This window comes from Oncorhynchus keta, chromosome 13, assembly GCF_023373465.1.
Source record: "Oncorhynchus keta strain PuntledgeMale-10-30-2019 chromosome 13, Oket_V2, whole genome shotgun sequence".
Taxonomy (NCBI): Eukaryota; Metazoa; Chordata; class Actinopteri; order Salmoniformes; family Salmonidae; genus Oncorhynchus; species Oncorhynchus keta.
Window position 1 is genome coordinate 49,219,348 of NC_068433.1, and position 16,771 is coordinate 49,236,118.

General features: G+C 50.3%; 2 protein-coding genes across 16 annotated transcripts in view; both read right to left on the reverse strand.

Annotated features, from left to right (window-relative positions):
- Window positions 1-2,743: 2,743 nt before the first annotated feature.
- LOC118377785 (zinc finger protein RFP-like) lies at window positions 2,744-6,482 on the reverse strand. Its single transcript, XM_035764740.2, has 2 exons — window positions 5,116-6,482; window positions 2,744-4,864 (listed from the first exon to the last, which is right to left on the reverse strand). Exon 2 carries the CDS (start codon window positions 4,860-4,862, stop codon window positions 3,231-3,233), a length of 1,632 nt encoding a protein of 543 aa, XP_035620633.1. The 5' UTR covers window positions 4,863-4,864; window positions 5,116-6,482; the 3' UTR covers window positions 2,744-3,230.
- A 2,693-nt stretch (window positions 6,483-9,175) lies between these two features.
- Window positions 9,176-16,771, reverse strand: part of LOC118377779 (inactive histone-lysine N-methyltransferase 2E) — a 31,131-nt gene continuing 23,535 nt past the window's right edge. For 8 of the 15 annotated variants that reach the window (XM_052460500.1, XM_052460494.1, XM_052460499.1 and 5 more), the window contains 10 exons: window positions 15,678-15,749; window positions 15,003-15,176; window positions 14,507-14,842; window positions 14,058-14,351; window positions 13,535-13,703; window positions 13,187-13,422; window positions 12,500-13,096; window positions 12,047-12,395; window positions 11,886-11,965; window positions 9,176-11,475 (listed from right to left, as the gene is read on the reverse strand). In XM_052460500.1, the coding sequence (XP_052316460.1) occupies window positions 10,435-11,475; window positions 11,886-11,965; window positions 12,047-12,395; window positions 12,500-13,096; window positions 13,187-13,422; window positions 13,535-13,703; window positions 14,058-14,351; window positions 14,507-14,842; window positions 15,003-15,176; window positions 15,678-15,749 (3,348 nt within the window). In that variant the 3' untranslated portion in view covers window positions 9,176-10,434. Of the gene's footprint in view, window positions 11,610-11,885; window positions 11,966-12,046; window positions 12,396-12,499; window positions 13,097-13,186; window positions 13,423-13,534; window positions 13,704-14,057; window positions 14,352-14,506; window positions 14,843-15,002; window positions 15,177-15,677; window positions 15,750-16,771 lie in introns of all 15 variants that reach the window. The other 7 variants (XM_052460502.1, XM_052460501.1, XR_008062964.1 and 4 more) reach the window with 6 other exon arrangements.

A 16,771-nucleotide genomic window follows, 5' to 3' on the forward strand; every position in this document is an offset into this window, starting at 1 on the left:
TTATACTGGCTTGTCCAAACCCCACCTACCTTATTATACTGGCCAGTCCAACCCCCACCTACCTTATTATACTGGCCAGTCCAACCCCCACCTACCTTATTATACTGGCTGGTTCAAACCCCACCTACCTTATTATACTGGCTAGTCCAAACCCCACCTACCTTATTATACTGGCCAGTCCAACCCCCACCTACCTTATTATACTGGCTGGTTCAAACCCCACTTACCTTATTATACTGGCTAGTCCAAACCCCACCTACCTTATTATACTGGCCAGTCCAAACCCCACTTACCTTATTATACTGGCCAGTCCAAACCCCACTTACCTTATTATACTGGCTAGTCCAAACCCCACTTACCTTATTATACTGGCTAGTCCAAACCCCACCTACCTTATTATACTGGCCAGTCCAAACCCCACTTACCTTATTATACTGGCTAGTCCAAACCCCACCTACCTTATTATACTGGCTGGTTCAAACCCCACCTACCTTATTATACTGGCTAGTCCAAACCCCCACCTACCTTATTATACTGGCTAGTCCAACCCCCACCTACCTTATTATACTGGCTAGTCCAACCCCCACCTACCTTATTATACTGGCCAGTCCAACCCCCACCTACCTTATAATATAATAATATATGCCATTTAGCAGACGCTTTTATCCAAAGCGACTTAGTCATGTGTGCATACATTCTACGTATGGGTGGTCCCGGGAATCGAACCCACTACCCTGGCGTTACAAGCACCATGCTCTACCAACTGAGCTACAGAAGGACCTTATTATACTGGCTGGTTCAACCCCCACCTACCTTATTATACTGGCTAGTCCAACCCCCACCTACCTTATTATACTGGCTGGTTCAAACCCCACCTACCTTATTATACTGGCTAGTTCAAACCCCACCTACCTTATTATACTGGCTCGTCCAAACCCCACCTACCTTATTATACTGGCTAGTCCAAACCCCACCTACCTTATTATACTGGCTAGTCCAAACCCCACCTACCTTATTATACTGGCTAGTTCAAACCCCACCTACCTTATTATACTGGCTAGTCCAAACCCCACCTACCTTATTATACTGGCTAGTTCAACCCCCACCTACCTTATTATACTGGCTAGTTCAAACCCCACCTACCTTATTATACTGGCTCGTCCAAACCCCACCTACCTTATTATACTGGCTAGTCCAAACCCCACCTACCTTATTATACTGGCTAGTTCAAACCCCACCTACCTTATTATACTGGCTAGTCCAAACCCCACCTACCTTATTATACTGGCTAGTTCAAACCCCACCTACCTTATTATACTGGCTAGTCCAAACCCCACCTACCTTATTATACTGGCTAGTTCAACCCCCACCTACCTTATTATACTGGCTAGTTCAAACCCCACCTACCTTATTATACTGGCTCGTCCAAACCCCACCTACCTTATTATACTGGCTAGTCCAAACCCCACCTACCTTATTATACTGGCTAGTTCAAACCCCACCTACCTTATTATACTGGCTAGTCCAAACCCCACCTACCTTATTATACTGGCTGGTTCAACCCCACCTACCTTATTATACTGGCTAGTCCAACCCCCACCTACCTTATTATACTGGCTGGTTCAAACCCCACCTACCTTATTATACTGGCTGGTTCAAACCCCACCTACCTTATTATACTGGCTAGTTCAAACCCCACCTACCTTATTATACTGGCTCGTCCAAACCCCACCTACCTTATTATACTGGCTAGTCCAAACCCCACCTACCTTATTATACTGGCTAGTTCAAACCCCACCTACCTTATTATACTGGCTAGTCCAAACCCCGCCTACCTTATTATACTGGCTAGTCCAAACCCCACCTACCTTATTATACTGGCTAGTTCAAACCCCACCTACCTTATTATACTGGCTAGTTCAAACCCCGCCTACCTTATTATACTGGCTAGTTCAAACCCCACCTACCTTATTATACTGGCTAGTTCAAACCCCACCTACCTTATTATACTGGCTCGTCCAAACCCCACCTACCTTATACTGGCTAGTCCAAACCCCACCTACCTTATTATACTGGCTAGTTCAAACCCCACCTACCTTATTATACTGGCTAGTCCAAACCCCACCTACCTTATTATACTGGCTAGTTCAAACCCCACCTACCTTATTATACTGGCTAGTTCAAACCCCACCTACCTTATTATACTGGCTAGTCCAAACCCCGCTAGTCCAAACCCCACCTACCTTATTATACTGGCTAGTCCAAACCCCACCTACCTTATTATACTGGCTAGTCCAAACCCCACCTACCTTATTATACTGGCTAGTCCAAACCCCACCTACCTTATTATACTGGTTGTCTGGTCAGCAAGCAGTGACAGGATCCGGGCGGTTTCCAAGTGTAGCTGGAGGAGTTGACTGCATGACAAAGTGTATTTACGGGTTAACACTGGGGTGCACAGTCCAAAAATATCTGCACACATCCCGTACATATCCGATAACAGACCACTTCTGTGTGCAGACATTTACAGACATGTATATATAAATTGGAGATGTACGGGACAATGTCAGACCCGTAAATGTGCCTTTTCATGCACTGTGAGTGTGTATGACAGCCTGGGAGGTGAAGAACCAGGGAAAGGGGTTTGTCCCAACCATTTCCATGTACATAAAAGCATTAAATATTATCCTACGAATACAACAGTTTTTAGAGAGCCAAAACAGGGGGGTAAATAAACTTTGAAAACAAACTCACTGCATTTGTTTCTTTAATGGTGTTTCTTTCAAATGTAATGACATTGTGTTACAATCAAAGACAGAACAAGCAACACAAGAAAGGCACTTCAAAATACAGTCGTGTGTTGTGTTGTAAAGCTTTGTCCCCATGCACGATGGGGACAGGAGAGCACTTGTAACCATGAAGAGGCTGCTAAATCATTGATGTCAGAGATTACATGAAATTCATCACAATACAGTCACATCAGCACTACATTATTACAAACACATTATGTATATGTACATTAAGAAATGATCAAACAGAAGAGACTGGAACAATTTCATCTAATATTAAACTAAATATTTGCAGGGATCTTTTTTTCTGTGATTCATGTGATGTTAATGCAAAGTGCAGTATTTTAAACTTAACAGAATCAAGGTCCATGCTGAGTATATGTCAGGATACCATTATCTTTGGTAACATCTCCACACTTCTGCAATGTCAAAACGTCATCCTCAGTCTGTGTGATTGACAGGGGAGATAATCAGAGGAGCAGAGTTTTCATCCCCAAAATTAGCACAAGGTCCTAAGTATGGATATAGTTTCTTAGCGAAGGTGCAGCCAGTGAAAGAGTAGATGTGAGACCTGGCCTCTACATCATAAAAGGAGACCAGCCCCTCCTCATAGTCCACAAACACCCCCACCTTCTGGGGCTTTTCTCTCAGGGAAAGGAGGACAGGTGTGGAGGTACAGGCTAGGTACTTACACTTTTCCCTCAGTGCCACAGTCCAGTAACCATCCTTAGGGCTCAGAGTGATAGTTCCCTTCCTGTTGATGGACTCTCTGGCCACTCCTAAATCCCACTTAGTCTTTCCCTTAACAGTCACCTCATAGTAAGATCTTCCTGAGGAGATGCCTTTATTTCCAATGACACAGGGACAGGTGGAAAACCTCTTTGGGTTGTCAAGGAGATCTTGTTGTTTCTGTTGATATCTCACTTCTTTCCCACTTGTCGACAGGATGATATAGGGGTTTGCCGTATCAGGGTCCAGAGTCACATCTACTGCATAGCGCTGCGCCCTCTTCAATTTGACTTTATCCATCTCTTTATTCAGTGTCTCCTCCAGTTGGGACACAACTCTCCTCCCAGTCCCCACATACAGATCACTGTGAACACTGATCTTAGACCAGTCCTTGGTGGGTGGAACGGTGCAAAGAGATGGGAAGCTCTGTAGGAGGTGGAGGTGGTCCTCAGTGTGTGAGAGCTGCTCCAGCTTAGTGCTTCTCCTCTGTAGCTCAGTGATTTCCTGCTCCAGCTCTTTAATGAGCCCTTCAGCCTGCCTCTCCGCTTTTTTCTGCTTCTCTTTGACCACCTCAATGAGCTCAGCCTGACTTCTCTCAATGGAGCGAACCAGAGCAGTGAAGACCTGCACACTGTCTAATATCTTTCTCTCTGCAACTCTCTTGCTGAGCTCTACAGAGTGTTTGATCTCCTTAACCTTTCTAGATCTTGTATGCAACATCTGCTGTACTACTGCCATCATCTTCCCCAGCTCAGCCATCTTCTCTCCATACTCTTCCTCCAGAGGGACTGTGTTGTGAGTCTTGTGTTTTGCCTCAGTGCAGAACTGACACACACATGTCTGATCAGTTCTGCAGAACAGCTCCAGGAGTCTGTCGTGCTTCTTACACATCCTGTCTTCCAGATTCTCCACAGGTTTGATCAGCTTGTGTCTCTTTAAGGCTGCGACTCTCTGATGAGGCTCCAGATGAGTCTCACAGTAAGAAGTCTGACACACCAGGCAGGACTTCAGGGCCTTGAGCTTCGTCCCAGTGCAGATGTCACAGGAGACTTCTCCAGTTTTGGCAGGGAGTTGGTCTGAGCTGCTGGTAGTTTTCACTTTAACTGATTTCCTGAACTGAGCAGCCATCTCAGAAATTAACGTATTGATGAACAGATCTGGTCTCGTATCAAATGTTTTTTTACACATGGGACACTGGCACAGGTCACTGGTATCCCAATACTTCCCAATACAGGCCATGCAGAAGTTGTGTCCACATTGAATAGAGACCGGCTCAGTGAACACATCCAGACAGATGGAGCACAGGAACTGCTCTTCAGCGAGGACATTGCTGGAGGACGCCATATCTAGATAGAGACCAAGGTAAAACCATAAAGCATTTCTTGCAATCAATCTGCTCTTGACAGTTTACCAGCATTGCCTTATGTGCAGACTAATCAATCTTGATACAAGGTGTTACCAAGAAACTTAGAAAATAGTTATACAACCAAAGGACAAAGAGTTAACGTTGGCCTACTGTAGCAAAGAAAAAGGGAGAATAAATAAACAAACACAGTAGAGCTGATCTTCAAATGTCCATATTAATCTCTCTACTCACCTGCATGTGTTTATGGATAAGATTTCAGTTCTACTTTCTGTTAGGTGTTAAGAGGTCCAAACACTGAATTTCACTATTTAATAGTTTTCTGAAGAGCTGGGGAGTTGGGTCTCATGCACAACATACTGCGGGCTTTAGTTTCACTTCAGAGAAATGACATTGAAAATGTTCCTCCTCCCCACGCAACACTGCAATGCACTTCTCTTCCTGGAATAATTAACTATACACAACCCAAGGGCACTCACTTGCCCAACCCCTATAGCCCTATTCTGATTGGACCATTTTGTTTTGCATGGCCCAGTTCCCCCGTGTGGGTGGAGAATTCACTTAAGGATCAATGGAATATTCTAAAACATGCAATCTCCACTCAACCGGGGAACCGGGCCATGCAAAACGAACCGAGCCAGGCATTGAACACAGACTTCTCGTCCAGATGGAACAGCACACTCCGGTAAAACGAGAGGGGCGGTCTGTGCATATTTGTAAAACAGCAGCTGCTGCACGAAATATAAGGAAGTCTCTAGATTTTGCTCGCCTGAAGTAGAGTATCTTGTGATAAAATGCAGACCACACTACCTGCCTAGAGAGTTTTCAGCTATACTTTTCGTGGCTGTTTATTTACCAACACAGACGGATGCTGGCACTAAGACCGCACTCAGTCAGCTGTATAAGGAAATAAGCAAACAGGAATCCGCTCACCCAGAGGCGGCTCTCCTAGTAGCCGGAGACTTTAATGCAGGGATACTTAAACATAATTTCCATCAGCATGTTAAAACCAGAGGGGGGGAAAATATTCTAGAGCACCTGTACTCCACACCCAGAGACACATAAAGTTCTCCCTCGCCCTCCATTTGGTAAATCTGACCAGTTATATCCTGCTGATTCCTGCTTACAAGCAAAAATTAAAAGCAGGAAGCACCAGTGACTCGGTCTATAAAAAGGTGGCCAGGTGAAGCAGATGCTAAACTACAGGATTGTTTTGCTAGCACAGACTGGAACACATTCCGGGATTCCTCCGATGGCATTGAGGAGTACACCACATCAGTCACTGGCTTTATCAATAAGTGCATTGAGGATCTCGTCCCCACAGTGACTGTACGTACATACCCCAAACAGAAGCCATGGATTACAGGCAACATTCGCACTGAGCTAAAGGGTAGAGCTGCCGCTTTCAAGATGAGGGACTCTAACCCAGAAGCTTATAAGAAATCCTGCTATGCCCTGCGACGAACCATCAAACAGGCAAAGCTTCAATACAGGACTAAGATCGAGTCGTACTACACCGGCTCTGACGCTCGTTCGATGTGGCAGGGCCTGCAAACCATTACAGACTACAAAGGGAAGCACAGCAGAGAGCTGCCCAGTGACACGAGCCAACCGGACGAGATAAACCACTTCTATGCTCACTTCGAGGCAAGCAACACTGAGGCATGCATGAGAGCATCAGCTGTTCCGGACAATTGTGTGATCACGCTCTCTGTTGCCAACGTGAGTAAGACCTTTAAGGTCAACATTCACAAGGCTGCGGAGCCAGACGGATTACCAGGATATGTGCTTCAGGCATGTGCTGACCAACTGGCAGGTGTCTTTCACTGACATTTTCAACATGTCCCTGATTGAGTCTGTAATACCAACATATTTCAAGCAGACCGCCATAGTCACTGTGCCCAAGAACACAAAGGCAACCTGCCTAAATGACTACAGACCCGTAGCACTCACGTCCGTAACCATGAAGTGCTTTGAAAGGCTGGTAATGGCTCAGAACACCATTATCCCAGAAACCCTAGACCCACTCCAATTTGCATACCGCCCAAACAGATCCACAGATGATGCAATCTCTATTGCACTCCACACTGTCCTTTCCCACCTGGACAAAAGGAACACTTATGTGAGAATGTTATTCATTGACTACAGCTCAGCGTTCAACACCATAATGCCCTCAAAGCTCATCACTAAGCTAAGGATCCTGGGACTAAACACCTCCCTCCAACTGGATCCTGGACTTCCTGACAGGCCACCCCCAGGTGGTGAGGGTAGGTAGCAACACATCTGCCATGCTGATCCTCAACACTGGAGCCCCTCCGGGGTGCGTGCTCAGTCCCCTCCTGTACTCCGTTTACCCACGACTGCATGGCCAGGCACGACTCCAACACCATCATTAAGTTTGCAGACGACAACAGTGGTAGGCCTGATCACTGACAACGACGAGACAGCCTATAGGGAGGAGGTCAGAGACCTGGCAGGGTGGTGCCCGAATAACAGCCTATCCCTCAATGTAACCAAGAATAAGGAGACGATTATGGACTACAGGAAAAGGAGGACCGAACACACCCCCATTCTCATCGACGGGGCTGTAGTGGAGCAGGTTGAGAGCTTCTAGTTCCAACAAACTAGAATGGCCCAAACACACCAAGACAGTCGTGAAGAGGGCACGACAAAGCCTATTCCCTCTCAGAAAACCAAAAAGATTTGGCATGGGTCCTGAGATGCCAAAAAGGTTCTACAGCTGCAACATCGAGAGCATCCTGGCTGCATCACTGCCTGGTACGGCAACTACTCGGCCTCCGACCGCAAGGCACTACAGAGGGTAGTGCGTAGGGCCCAGTACATCACTAAGCTGAGTGCCATCCAAGGACCTCTATAGCAGGCGGTGTCAGAGGAAGGCCCTAAAAATTGTTCTAGACTGTTCTCTCTACTACCGCATGCTAAGCGGTACCGGAGTGCCAAGTCTAGGACAAAAAGGCTTCTCAACAGTTTTTACCCCCAAGCCATAAGACTCCTGAATAGGTAATCAAATGGCTATTTGCATTGTGTGCCCCCCCCAACCCCTCTTTTACACTGCTGCTATTCTGTTTATCATATATGCAGTCACTAACTATACATTCATGTACATACTACCTCAATTGGGCCGACCAACATTGGCTAACCAGGCTATCTGCATTGTGTCCCGCCACCCTCTCTTACACTACTGCTACTCTCTGTTCATCATATATGCAGTCACTTTAACCATATCTACATACTACCTCAATCAGCCTGACTAATCGGTGTCTGTATGTAGCCTCGCTACTGTTATTTTTCACTGCTGTTTTTATTTCTTTACTTACCTATTGTTCACCTAATACCTTTTTTTGTACTGTTGGTTAGAGCCTGTAAGTAAAGCCTTTCACTGTAAGGTCTACACCTGTTGTATTAGGCGCACGTGACAAATCAACTTTGATTGGAAACACGTTTCTCTCGACCACATGTCCCTGAACTGTGGAATCTCTCCACTTGTGAACATGGAAGAGAGACACTCCAAAACCAGGAGTGGTGTGTTGTTGTGAAGCTCATTTGTGCTGGTTAGTCATGTGCATAACGGGGACAGGAGAGCACTTGTAACCATGAAGGGCCTGCTTAATCATTGATGTTCATGAAGACCGGAGTGTCTGCATTGATATGCACACAGCACAACAGATCAAAGAGAGAGTTGCCGCAACATCTGCTTACCAGTGATAAACTACCACTAACCAACATGCACAAGAGAGGCAGGCGCTCATTAGATGCAGTTAGTGTTGCTCTCCTGATGGAAAGGTCTACAATCTGTTGTGATAAGATAGCAGGCAACCACTAAAGAAATATTCATTAATGGGCATATCTGTTGCTGGCATGATGGTACACATTCCTTACACCTGAAAGGTAATCCACTCTAAAGGAATTCTCAGGGGACATGCTGAAGATGGTTCAGGTCTCTATGGTTCCATGATATGGTGAAGTTGTCCGACAGCATCCAACCAGGAGTTTTATTTGGAGGCGACAGGCAGCTTGCTGGTGGCATGTCAGGTAGGTTAGTGCTATCCGGGGTTCCTTGGGACATCCCTACCCTAAACATAACCATAGTCCTTACCTAACCCTTTCCTTGACCATTTTCAACGGTAACTTCTATGGAGTAGGGACGTCCCAAGGATCCCGGATAACAAGGACCACGTCAGGTAGGAGTCATCCGTCAAACCGTTTGAAAGTGATGCCAACACATCAGCCTTCCTTCTCCCAGACAGACAGAACATACAGACAACACCACCAGTGGTATAAAACTGTCATTACAGTGATTTATTATAATGAACCATGAAAATAGCCAACCAGTGCAGTGTTTGAGTCTCTCTCCTCTCCTCTGCACAAACATACTCACACGCACACACAAATAATACAAAAAAGACTACACTGAATAGTCCAGAGTGGAAGAACAAAAGAAAAAAGTGCTACGGTCACAGAAACATTAATCTTTGCCAAGAAGAGCGCTCGTATTTACAACCATATTCCAAAATGGGATGGGAGCCAATTGTACAAGCATAGGAAAGAAAAGAAGCAAATATATACAACCTGTTTCCGGAGAAGGCTGGAGTAACCACCTATACATTAAATTACAATTTCTACAAATAACCATTGATATTCAAAAATAAACCGCTATAACGTCCTACCTACGGGTGAGACCTCACTCTGGCTACCACAGAGGACTACTGCACTCGTTTCACACCATCACTTCCCTTTCTCCCACACAGGACAGACAGACACACACATACAGTCCACACACCTACACACACACAGTCCACACACCTACACACACACAGTCCACACACCTACACACACACACACACACACACACACACACACACACACACACACACACACACACACACAAGTGCAGCCTCCTGGGGCAGTGAAGCAGGCTCCCAGAACAGCATTTTCTGAGTCACTGCAGCGGTGCACAGATATTTGTTAAACAGTGGAATAAAAATAATAATTCTGTATTTTTTTTATCTTTACAAAAAGCTTTCTGTTTGCTATAATGAGCCACTAGATAAAACGAATAAACGGTGTAGAAGAGCAGACAATAGACAAAGAGAAGTAGAAGTGAAAGGCGGACTAACTGATGAAGGGGGGTGGAGGCTGGAATGTACATTGATACAGAAAGTGCGGGACCTTACAATAGAAGTCCAAAACAGACAGACGGTCAGACGGTCAGGCACTCTCTCCGCCACAGGAGGGATATTCAAAAGAAAACAGAGGGAGGGACGTCGGAGAGAGAGTGGGATGAGCACCGGGGGAATCGTCCATCTTCATTTCAAACACAAAGTCTCTGAATAAGATTGTTTCCCGGTCCTTGTTTTCAGTTTGTCCTTTAAAAAGCACCCCTTTATCCCACGTTCTCCTGTTTTTCCATTGGCCATGTGTTCAGGTACATAGAAAATATTTACAGCTTTTGTTGCTTGTTGTGTTCCGCTGTCTGTCAGAGAGAGTTCACAGGGGCTGGCAGGGCCAAGGGGGAGGCCTGCATGGAGGCGGTCAGTGCCACCCCGTGCCCAGGTACCCAGCGTTGTGAAAGGGGGCGGGGGACGCAGGGGCCCCACGTGTTCCGCTGGGCATCTGAGTGGCGGTGGGCACGGCCTGGGCCGGCTGAGTCTGCTGCTGGGGAGGGGGAGGAGGGGGGGGCAGTCCAGTCTGCTGGTGGGGCGGGGGGTAGGTGGAGGGGGGCACCGAGGGGTTAGCGGTGCCGCCGGTGTGCATCAGCGGGGCTGGAAAGCCCCCCAAGTTCTGAAAGTGGTGAGGGGCCTGCACTTGCATGGGGACACCGGTGGAGGAGGCAGGAGGAGGGGGTGGAGGGAGAGGCAAGCCCTGGTTGAGTGACAGGAGGGTGCTGGCACTGGGCTGCTGCAGCTGGTGGGTCTGGCCCTGTGGGGGAGGGGGCGGAGGAGGAGGGAGGGAGGACTGGGGGGATGTGGTCAGGAGGAGCTGGTGCTGCTGGACAGGAGGAGGCTGCAGGTTAACGTGTAGCAGGGCCGGGCCGGGCCCAGGGTGTTGTGGTGGGGGAGGGGGAGGAGGAGGGGGAGTGGTAGAGCTCTGGTAGTGCAGGGCGTGGGGAGGAAGAGTCTGCAGGAGGGGCTGGGCTCCAGGGGGGAATGGGGATGTCACGGAAGGCTTGAACCCAGGGAAGGATCCCACAGTGGAGGCTGACTGGCTGGGGAAGTAGGCCGCTGAGGCTGGAGGTGCTGGTGGAGGAGGGGGAGGCGGAGCGGACTGTGGGCTGTACTGGGAGAAGGGGGGCAGTCCTGGTTGAGCCTGTGGCTGGGACTGAGGAGGAGCAAAGAGGAAGGCCCTCTGGCTGCGGTAAGGGGAGCCCTGAGCCTGGGGGTTGGGGGAGTGGAGGAGTGAGGGTGCAGCAGGGTGTAGCTTGGTGGGGGTCAGGGGGGCTGTCTTGGGTACGGCAGGCTTGCTGGGCTGCTGTGGGGCGGCCTGGGAGGGGGTCCGAGGCCGGCTGTCACTCTCCTCCTCCTTCACTGTGCGACTGCCAGGCTGGGACGGGCTGCTGGGGCCAGGAGAACACGGCTAGGGAGGAGAGAGAGACTGAGCGAGGGAACGGGTAAGTCATGAACAATAACAGCCTACATCAGGGGTAGGCAACTACATTCAGCTGCGGGAGGATCTTTGTTGGAACGAATGGTCGGTGGGCACACTGCAAACTGACGACAAAAAGAGATTGTATTTGAAAATAACAATCATGTCATACCTTGATCACATTGAGACACCATCATGTCTTATTCTTTGTGGGAATACTTGGGAACAGATTTCCTGAATTTTGTTGTAGACCGAAAACTAAATTTTAACTTTGACGGTTTTGGCTCATGGGCCACCTGTTGCCAACCCCTGACCTACACTATAGGCTGTGTGATGGCTGTGTTTGGCAGCAACATGTACTTCACACTACTGTTTGAGCCAGAAAGCAGAATGTTTCTTACCGTGTGGGTTGGGGTCCTCTGCAGGCTAGGAGATGAACAATCTCTGCTGACTGGGGCCTCACTGCCCTCGGTCTCTCCATCTGAAACAAGCACACATTATTACAATTAAACTATCATCAGTAAAGAAGTTATGTCCAAGTGGTGTGTGTGTGTGTGTGTACCTTTGTCCTTGCTGTGGTCACTAAGCGACAGGGCTCTGTGGTAGCCACGCTCTCTTGCCTGCTCCACCGAGGTGGACGAGGTCCACTGTCCCTCTCCCCCCTCTCTCTCCCCCTCGACAGGGGGCTCTGTGTCCTCGCTGGGCTGGGGGGTATTTGGCTCAGGCGGGGTGGGGGCCACTGGAGCTTGGTCCGGAGCAGGAGCCAGGGGTGGAGGCTCTTGGGTGGTCTCCATGGGCAGAGGGAACATCTCCACCAGGGTAGGTGTTGTAGAGACAGGCGAGCCGCATTCCATTTTGGAGCCGCTGCGCCGCGCCTCGCGCTGACGTTTCCTGTACTCCAGCAAAGACACCTGGGAAAACACATGAATCACACAAAAACAGACATACCATTATCAGTCCAGGAACCTTAAAACAGCTTGAATGGGGAGGCTGTATAGAGAATATAGCAACTCACCTTTTTCTTCTGTGGGGGATTCTGTCCTGACCCTCCCTCTCCGGTGCTGTCTCCACTTAGTGAACGAGAGAAGGCCAGCGTTCCCCCCTCCTCAGGGCAGGGGTAGAAGAGAGACCCTGCAGCCTCTGTGAAGGGTCCTGCTGCCAAGGGTACTGGTACCGTCACAACACCAGCCACAGCCACCGCCTCAGGCCTGAAGGCCAAGATGGGCTCCAGGGTGTGTGAGGGGGTAAGGTCCCTCAGGTTAGAGTTGATGGGGGAGAAGGACAGACCCCCTGGCCCTGACAGACCCACTCTCTCTGGACTCTTCATCCAGGGGGAGAGGAGGGAGGAAGAGGCTGGGTCTGTGGGGGGGGCCTCGCTGCTGCCCTCAGCCCCGATCTCTGGCCCCTCCTCTCCCCCACAGTCCTGGGACTCGGCGGTGGGGGGCTGGGGGCTCAGGGGGGCGCTGATCTTGGCCTCGTGGGGGGGGAACACCTCCAGACTGGGAGCCCTGACCGCTACACAGGGGGAGGAGAGCAGCGAAGGTGGCCGCTCAGCCTCTTGGGGGCTGGATCTGCGACTGCCCTCTGGTGAGCTGTCCAGGGAAGACTCGCTCTGTGGACACAGGAACAGAGATATTAACACATTGTTCACTTCCCTCTATGAGTGTGTGTGTGTGTTTGTAGGTGAGAGTGCGTGTCTTACTTCCTGCGGGGCACTGAGTGTGTGTGTAGGAGTGCTTGGTAGAGCCTCGGGGCTCGGCTCCTCCATACTGGTGACGCGGGGTGGCGTGGCCATCAGCAGGGGTGTACCCGGCGCCTCTGATAGGTCGGCCCGGGTTGGCGTGGCGCAGGGAGAGCCGTAGGGGGTGGAGCTCTCTGACATGCAGGCGTCTAGTGGACACAGACCCAGGCGTCGCTTCTTCAGAGGAGTGGGCAACTCTGTATGACACATACACAGAGAGGAAGGGTTACTCACATGCAAAAAACAGACACTTGCATACATGACTTATGTTCCTTCTAAGTGATGAGAAACACATTCCTGAGTCCTCACCAGAGTCCTCACCTGGCAAGGTGCAGCTGCCGTTGTAGGGGAGTGGGCTGTCAGAGTCCCCGTTGATAGGAGGGCTGAGAGGGCCCTCGCTAGGCATGACCAGGGTGGGCCGGCCGCTGCTGGGTGGAGGGGTGGTGGTCTCCTCCTCTAGAGCCTGCTTCAGCCAGCGCTGTGGGGAGAAGACAGGGAGGGAGAGGACTTAGACACGTCAACCACAAATACAAATCACGTTCACTGACAATAACACTGTCAGTCTGTCCCTCTGCTGGTAACACTGTCAGTCTGTCCCTCTGCTGGTAACACTGTCAGTCTGTCCCTCTGCTGGTAACACTGTCAGTCTGTCCCTCTGCTGGTAACACTGTCAGTCTGTCCCTCTGCTGGTAACACTGTCAGTCTGTCCCTCTGCTGGTAACACTGTCAGTCTGTCCCTCTGCTGGTAACACTGTCAGTCTGCCTTTCTACCCTGCAGCTATACCTGACAGCTAACACTCTCCATTCCCCTGCGGGGTGGTGAACAACATACCTTCTTGCAGGAGCCTGAGGTGGGCGGCGTGTCGGGCAGCTCGCGGGAACGCCGGCGTCCGGTGGGCACCCCAGGGGTGGTGGGGCTGCGGTTGGCCAGGAAGGGCGAGGAGAAGCGAACATAGTGTTTGGGCGTGCTGTAGACGTGCGGGCTGGGGCCCATGCCGGGTAGGGCGTTGAGCTGGGTGGCCAGCACCTCCAGGTCGCTGCTGATCCTCAGGGGCCTCTCCGGGGCCGGCTCTGGGGTCCGCAATGACCGCTCCTGCTTGTCGACGCACCACTCACTCACTAAGTGCTGTAGAGAGACAGAGAGCTTTAGTCAGAACCACACTGCATTTGACTATAGTATTGAGTAACATTTCACTAGAAGGAATAGAACATTCCTATAAGTCTAAATAGAATAGTGACTAGTCATGTTTAGGGGTGAGCACTGAGCCGTGGCTAGGATACCTTTTTAGTTTTCGGGTACTTCTGCCCGGAGCGGTTTCTGTCAGGGGCCGGGGAGCCACTGTAAGGGGGGCTGGTGTCGGGGGCATGGGAGGAGAGGGCCTCTGGCTCGGGGTCCCTGGAGGCCTCTACGTCTGGGCCGTCATTGGCCAGGGGATCCAGGAGTTCCCCAGGCGAGCCGGGAGGTATGTCAGAGCAGGTGCTGATGGTGCGCGCTCGCCGCCTCTGCTGCCCAATGTGGGTGCGGCTCCGCGAGAAGCTCTTCCTCTGCTTGCTGCCTCGCAGCTTGGCCGGCGTGGGCTTGTTGAGACCCGGCTCCTCCTTCACCTCTAGCAGGGGCTGGGAGAGACAGGTTTAGGAAAGAATACAGTAGCATAGTTTTGGATGGGTTTATAGTCACCTTCAGCTAACCCTTCAGATTATTGACAACATCCTCTTTTAATACTAACGACCTGGTGAGTGCAGGCATAAAGAACTTGTTGAGGCAACTATCACTTACCGTCATGATACCAGGAGACTGCATGTCGGCCTCGGGGGTGGCAGGGGGCTCCTCCTTGATGCCCCCCTCTGACTTGGTGCCGATCTTCTCCAGGGCCTGCTCCCGCCTCTTCTCCCTCTTCTCCATGCGGGCAAAGGCCTGCAGGATGGCCTCCATCTTCCTCTCTTCACGGGTCTGTAGAGGAGAGGAGGACAGAGCAGTAAGCGTTAGTCCACGTGGCCTAGTCTCCTGAACCCACTGGGCCTAGAGGGGGAGGGACACGTTATCGCAACACAGGACAGGCAAGAGGCAGTCTGGCTGGCAGAGAAAAAAACAGCAGCGGCGCAGAATGACAGAAGAAGGACCACCACTTCCTCTTCCAGTGGAGGAAAAACCAATGGAGATTCAACAAGTAAACACCCTGTTGATGTGAGACCAAACTAACTGGATGTGGGAACGTAACATTAACCCTTACCAAACCATTCAGGGTGTTTAGAATACCACGGCTGCCTCCACCAGACTAGTTTTACCACCCCCAGTAGCAGAGACACACTGGGGTCTGCCACAGGGCCGGTCAGTGGAGAGAAGATGGAGGTGGGGGTTAGTATGTTTGTCAGTCAGTGGGGTCCCCTATGAGGTGGAGGGGCAGGCAGGCAGGCAGGGGGGGTATGTTTGGGGTTGGTGGGTCAGGTTTACCTCCGGTTTACTCAGTCCCAGACAGCTGGAGGCCCCCACGCCTTGCAGATGGGACTCCTCCGCTGGGCTGGCCTGAATGGTTTACAGAGAGACAGCCTGGTTTAGAAGACAAGAGGCCCGGTCCCCCCCAATAACACACATAGAACATACACACACCACCACGGTTCCCCACTCTAGGGGCTTCAGTGTGTTGCCGACCCTCAGACAGGTGGAGGTGTGGAGAGGTGACCTGGGCACTACAAGGTTATGAAAGAGGGGAGAGAAGAGGGGGGCAGATAGGGATAATTGCTGCCTTATGCCTGTAGAAGTGTGTCCAGTCAGGACTTCTTCACCTTGTCTGCTTACACCAGCATATCCAGTAGCAACACAACCCACCACTGGAACTCAGCCACTTGTTCACCACAGTGTCATAAACCACATACTGAACCCACGACACAAGGAAAGAAAACGAAGACAATAGCAACCAACCCAATCGCCAACTTTCACCAAGGTTGATAACATACCATCTGCAACACCCAAAACCAAACCTTAGTGCAACCAACATATTAACTGTGTGTTCCATGCCGTGTCTGTATCCCTGGCACCAAACCGGATCTTTAACATGAGTGTGGGAGACATACCATGCCTAACACACACAGACATCCGCCAGCGTTAAGAGCCCATGCAGACAGGCCATTGTTGTGGATGAGTGGTTGGGGTTGAACACCATAAATACACCAGACCAGAGGACGACAGTTTACGTCAGAGGACGACAGTGAATCCAGAAGCTCTTTCTTCCATAGTTTTGGGGGTTTACTCCTCCTGGACCAGCTTGCATCTTCCCTTGGAGGGAGGCAGGCAATTGGATGTCCCAAAGTCAATAAGGCCCTGGCAACAGAGAAGCCCCCCCCACCTTCTCTCTCTCCATTGGCCAGAACGATGAGTCAGCGCTTTACACCTTGGGCCTAGTCGTGTGAAAGGGAGCTGACGGCAGGGTAATTTCCAGAGTGTGTGTGTGTATATATATATGAAAGAGGGAGCGTGTGCCAGCGTGTGTGTGAGCCCATCTCTCTGGGTCACAGAGCTCTTTAGCAAGGGAGAGGGGAGTAATTGGC